We start from the raw sequence: 6,025 nt of genomic DNA on the forward strand, positions 1-6,025 counted from the left end.
AATAAAACTCGAGTACTTGTGTTTTACTACTCTAAATTCTTTAATGAAAACGGCTTCTTGTTTTAAAAGAAGAATATGCCCCAAAACGTAAAATATTTTTTATATATTTCTTTAATTTATTTTTAAGAAAGTAAAAATTGACATGTTATCGTCCTCCCATAATTATCGTCATCCTTGACGTTGAAACATTTTAGGTAGAATTCATAATTCACACCTCTATTCCATTAATGGTCTTCTTATTACCCTTGGAGTTATTTATTATTTTTATATTATTACCACTAGTTGAAAAAGGCAGAAAACCTCACCTTTTTCCATCCTTGTATGTCCCTTTTCTTATTTTTCCCCATCTTGTCCTCTCAAATTTTACACAAGTGACAACATCTCAGAAAATAAATTAATTAAATTAAAAATTGGGCACATCATTAGATCGTTCCATTAGTAATTATTTAATAATCAGGGTAGATTTTAAATATTTAAGAAATCATAAGGGTATTGTTGAGAATTCAAACCAAATGAGTATAAATGGAGCACTGATGATCCTACAAGGACAAAAATATATTTTATTTTATTCCTTTTATTTTTTTTAAAAAAAACTGAGATATTTTATTTATTGCTGCAATAAAATCCCTCACCATTACTCTCTCACATGAAAAGTACACTTTCTACACTCAAGATGACTACGCTAGCTCCATCTTCTTATATACTGCTTGCTAATCTTTCATCCTTTTCAGGTGAAGCTTATGAAGACACCTCGATGCTTGATCTCCTCCTGTGTCCATACCAGCAAAAGAAACTAAACCCTGCAAAACACTGAAAGAGAAGTCTGATGGCAACTTTTAATAGCTCCGCCATAAGTTTTCTACTTCTATCAGCTCTTGTTTCCACCTTGTTTTTCCTATGCTTATCTCCCTTGAACCAAACTATCAGAATCTCTACTCCTTTGTCTTCTCTGTACTCACCTAATTATAGTATCGAAGAAGCAAAATCCAACCATACTTTTGAGAGGTTTCAATCATTTCCTTCACCGACAACCGCTGTTGGAGATGAAGAAATCAGTGCTCCGAAGGACAAAGTAAAGCTTGTTTGATGGTTTTAGGGTTTAAGCAACCACGCATGCATAGACAGCACTGAAAAGTTGTTCCCTTTAATTTCTCCTTTTTTGACAAATAGATTGATTTCTTGGTTTGTTCTTTGGTGGTGTTATGGACAGGAAAAGATCTCTGAAAGGCTTCCACCTTCACCTTCACCTTCACCATCACCACTTCCATTGCCAGTACACAACAGTTCTGCAGTTTCTAGCCTCCCCAGCATTCCAGTAATTACAAGACATGAAAAGGTGAGCCTAATTAATGATTTTTCACTGTATCAAATATGCCTTGTTTTTATGCAGTTTTTGTTTCTTGATTTGTTGCATGTTACTAATCTTGTTCTTGTGCGTGTGACTCTACTTTTGGGGCAGAAAAAGACAGATTTTGAGAGAATTGAAGAAGGTTTGGCTCAAGCAAGAGCAGCTATTTACAGAGCAATTCGGTCACAGAACTCTTCATCTTACAAGGAGGGGAGTTACATTCCTAGAGGATCCATGTACAGAAATCAATATGCTTTTCACCAGTTAAGTTTCAATACCCTTTTCTTTTCGTGATATTAGCTATAAATTGATTGAAAAAGGTAGGATTTGTATTCTAAAGCAACCTCTAAATTCTTGCTTTGCAGCAATATTTAGCCAATTGATACCTTCAAAAACTATAGTTATAACATCCGTATTAACCTAGATTACTCTAATCTCTTATTTTTCTTTTAAAAAAAAACAAAACAATGTCATTTTATTAAAAATAAATAAATTCTAATGATCCTACTAGACTGCCGGCGAGGCTGCATCTTATAAGCAAAGCTGTTTTCATTTCTGAGATTTCCTCCGCTGCATAAATTATTTTTTCCACTTACAGAATTCAAAAGTGAACAGCGTCATCTTTTTCTACTTTATAGAATTCATCGGTAACAATGATGATCCCCCCCCCCCCTTGTTCACAGTATTAAGTTTAATTTAGTCACTGATTAATTATATTATTTTTAAACTAGGTTCTGAAATCAATTTATGGAAAGTGCTAAAGGTTTGTGCTGCTTACAGCCTCTCACCATTGTACCTTAACCTTTCTCTTGGGAGTGCGATCAAGTAAAATTATGAACTTGTTAAACACTTTCCAAACACGCCATAGTAGCTAGCATGATTCCTTGTCACGTGACACACTTATATAATAATGTCGCCCTTTAATTGATTCTGCTTTTGCTCAAGATTGGCAATATGCTCAGTTCTTAGGAGTGTAATCCTGCATTAGCAATCGAATGGATTCGGGTCGGGTTGTGAGGGAGGGAGAGGATAAGGGAAGGGAAGATAAAGAGAAAGAGATATGTTCCACGTAGGCAACACTTTGTCATGTTGCTCATAATGACATTAGACGATCTATGTGACTATGGCTATGCCACAAATTAAACGTGCACAAGACACATTTTCATGTGCACATGTCATGCCAGCATTGGCGCATAATAATGTCTAGTGCGTGGAGACTGTGGGAGGATAGAGGCGATGCTGTGGGGTTTTAGAAGGCCAGATTCATTTAATCGTGTACGTTAATAGTACAGGCAGGGCCGGTAAGGTTCAAGTAAATAATGACTCGGTCCCTATACTCTTAGTGATATAACAACTTGGTCCCTCTAGCTTACGAAATCATAACTTAATCCCTTAATGGCCCATAATATTGTCTAGTAGATTTGTTTCAATTTATTTGCCCAGCGATTGGGACGTTTTATATAATCTGTGCCTTATCTCCAAGTAATTGTATAAGAATAATTGAGAGATTTTTGTAAGAAAGCTTCGATGTGATTGATTTAAAAGAAGAAAGAATTTAGTATAAAAAATCAAAATGCGACCCCAACGTTGCTTGTCTGCTGGCCTAGTATGATTAAATGCTTGCAATCAGACAGAAGACAAAACAAGTTGACGTAATTAATACGTACACGAAATCGAGACTAAAATTATATGTTTATACCGTTAGGTCACATCGACACAGAAAAGATAGAAAAATTAAGGATAGAAATATAAGAATAAATTTATTATTATTACAGTTTTAGAATAAATTTTTATAATTTTAAAATAAAAAAATATATATAGTGGACATGTATTCTTTGTTCCCATTATTTGTCTTTTATGTTTTAAAATAGTAATATGTAATTAATTTTTAAGATTGTAATTAATTGTTTAGAGAGAGTGACAAACAATATTTAAAAATTACTAATTAAGTTTTCTTCAGGAGTTACACAGAGATGGAGAAGAGATTCAAGGTATGGGTCTACAAGGAAGGGGAGCTGCCCGTCGTCCACGGTGCACCGGTAAATGACATCTACAGCATTGAAGGGCAGTTTCTTGATGAAATTGAGAGTGGCAAAAGCCCCTTTATTGCTCGCCATCCTGATGAAGCACATGCATTTTTTCTCCCCATAAGCGTGGCCTATATCATCCACTATGTCTACAAGCCTCGCATCACCTTCGCTCGTGATCAACTCCAGCGTTTGGTCACTGATTATGTTCGTGTTGTAGCTGATAAGTACACTTACTGGAATAGAACTCAAGGAGCTGATCATTTCTCTGTTTCTTGCCATGATTGGGTATGACACTCCTCCTTATTTTCTCATCTTGCAGTTTTCATATGGGTTTGCTGGATTTTAAAATTGACTCGATTGGGTTTAACTAAGTTAAACCATATTTGACTTGATTAATTTTTAAATCGATTCGAAATATAACTTGATTTGAAATGGGTTTAGTCAACAGATAAACTTGTCTAGATGCCGGATCGAGTTTTATTTTTTTATATAATAATTGAGAATTGCATTAAAAAAATAGCAATTTAGGAATGGAAAACAACAGGAGTGTGATACAAAAAGGATGAACAAAGGAAAAAAGACAAGCAATGAAGCTGACTTCTAGCATAATTCAGCAGTCTAAATAACCCAATAACATATGAAAAGACTATGATTTAAAATATTGTCTCTTGATCTGGAGGTATAATGTACTTTGAACTATCAAATGGGAAAGCCTACTAATAAAAATTTCAAATCTTTATCCGATTTAACATCCTCTTGGTTTGACGATCTGTGAAAATCATATGCATCTTATCAAACTATTCTAATTTCTGAAGTGAAGTGGATGCTACGTGTAAACTAAAAAACATATATTTAAAATTTTTATCACAGGCCCCAGATGTGTCAAGAGCCAATCCTGAACTCTTCAGGTACTTTGTTAGGGTCCTCTGCAACGCCAATATATCAGAAGGGTTCCGGCCCCAAAGAGATGTTTCGATACCAGAAATCTTTCTTCCTGTTGGCAAGCTCGGGCCGCCTCGGGAATACACTAAACCCCCAAGTAAGCGTTCAATCCTTGCGTTCTTTGCCGGCGGAGCTCATGGTCACATAAGGAAGGTCTTATTAACACACTGGAAAGAGAAGGATGATGAGGTTCAAGTCCATGAGTACCTTACTCAAAGGAACAAAAAGAACACTAATCTGTACTTCGAATTGATGGGTCAAAGCAAGTTTTGTCTGTGCCCAAGTGGCCATGAAGTAGCCAGTCCTAGAGTGGTGACGGCAATTCAATTAGGATGTGTTCCCGTGACCATTTCTGCTAACTATTCATTACCATTTAGTGATGTCCTTGACTGGAGCAAGTTCTCCGTAGACATTCCACCGGAAAAGATACCTGAAATTAAGACGATTTTGAAAGGAATTTCATCTCGACGGTATCTTACAATGCAAAGAAGAGTGATGCAAATTCAAAGACATTTCATGCTGAATCGACCTGCTCAGCCATATGATATGCTTCATATGATACTCCATTCAGTATGGTTAAGGAGGCTTAATGTCAAGAAGGATTCATCAATTTGATCATAAGATTCAAAACCCTCTTGTACATCTTGTCTCGCACTCTTTTCGAATTTGGTAAAAAATTTACTTTCTGCTGGAGGTCATTCTCCTTCACGCAGGGCATGAATTTTTTTTTGTCATAGTGAGAGTAGGCATGTATTTTGATTGTTGTGTGAGGTAATAAATTGGAGTGAAAAATGCTACATGAGCATCTCCCGATTGTTCTTCCCCATCTCACAAAGACTCTCTACCGTTATTCGAATGGAATCAAATTAATGATTTTTTAGTTCATATAATTGTAATCTGTGCTTCAAGAATTTTATTTTATTTTTCTAGATTTTAAAAAAAAAATTAAAAATTTTAAAGTCACAATTTATACCATATTCTCAAACATTCTAAGAGAAGACAAAATAGCATAGCAAAATGAATTCAAACATTCTAAGAGAAGACAAAATAGCATAGCAAAATGAATTTAATAGGGATGAGAATCTTAAAAGTTATTTGAATACTTAAATTAATATTTTAAAAGATAATTAATTTCTTTAATACACTAGATCAATATATAAATATATATTTATAAAGTTATGTGAGAAACAAATTAATATCGGATGTAAAAACTAATTTAAAAAATACTCATGAACTAAAATAAAGAAAAAGGAAAAACAAACCTCAAAAGGAAATTACCGATTCCTTTTTTTCCTTTCCAAGAAAAGAAAAAACAGCTGGACTGCAAACTTCCGTCGTTGTCAGACTACATTCCAAAGAATAGCTATCGGAGGGGTATCACGTGAAAAAAGAGAGGGTAGATTAGTCTTTCTGTTTGTTGTCGTGTCGGGGAAAGAAGAAAAGGACATCTCAGACCTGCCATTATCCGGCCTCTCCAAAAATCACAGATGATTGCCCGACCATTTGTTTTTTAGTTACTCTTAAATTTTGGAGTGTTTTTGAAAATTATCACAGTTTAAAAAAAAACTGGAAAACTAACATAAAAAAAAAAAATATTACAGCTAAAAAATCCCAATTCCCACGTTCAAGTTTTTGCAAAACCGTAAGTGAAAACTCCAGTTTTTTAAAAAAAAATAGAAAAGTTAATTTTTGTGTTTAGACCTTA

At 34.6% G+C, this 6,025-nt stretch overlaps 1 protein-coding gene across 2 annotated transcripts; it reads left to right on the forward strand.

Annotated features, from left to right (window-relative positions):
- The first annotated feature begins 651 nt into the window (after positions 1 to 651).
- On the forward strand, positions 652 to 5,210 carry LOC127904868 (probable glycosyltransferase At5g20260). Of its 2 annotated transcripts, none has more exons than XM_052449888.1 (5): positions 652 to 1,072; positions 1,211 to 1,336; positions 1,460 to 1,611; positions 3,309 to 3,663; positions 4,249 to 5,210. In XM_052449888.1, exons 1-5 carry the CDS (start codon positions 827 to 829, stop codon positions 4,933 to 4,935), a joined length of 1,566 nt encoding a protein of 521 aa, XP_052305848.1. In that variant the 5' UTR covers positions 652 to 826; the 3' UTR covers positions 4,936 to 5,210. The 2 variants fall into 2 exon arrangements, with proteins under 2 accessions (XP_052305848.1, XP_052305849.1); XM_052449889.1 differs by having other exon boundaries at positions 1,046 to 1,072; positions 3,320 to 3,663.
- The last annotated feature ends 815 nt before the right edge of the window (positions 5,211 to 6,025 follow it).

The sequence above is a fragment of the Populus trichocarpa genome, unplaced genomic scaffold (genome assembly GCF_000002775.5).
Source record: "Populus trichocarpa isolate Nisqually-1 unplaced genomic scaffold, P.trichocarpa_v4.1 scaffold_780, whole genome shotgun sequence".
NCBI lineage: Eukaryota > Viridiplantae > Streptophyta > Magnoliopsida > Malpighiales > Salicaceae > Populus > Populus trichocarpa.

Coding starts and splice junctions, on each gene's coding strand:
- LOC127904868 (XM_052449888.1), top strand. CDS start 827: ATGGCAACTTTTAATAGCTCCGCCATAAGTTTTCTACTTCTATCAGCT. Junction 1,612..3,308: donor AATCAATATGCTTTTCACCA/GTTAAGTTTCAA, acceptor AGTTTTCTTCAG/GAGTTACACAGAGATGGAGA. Junction 3,664..4,248: donor CTGTTTCTTGCCATGATTGG/GTATGACACTCC, acceptor TTTTTATCACAG/GCCCCAGATGTGTCAAGAGC.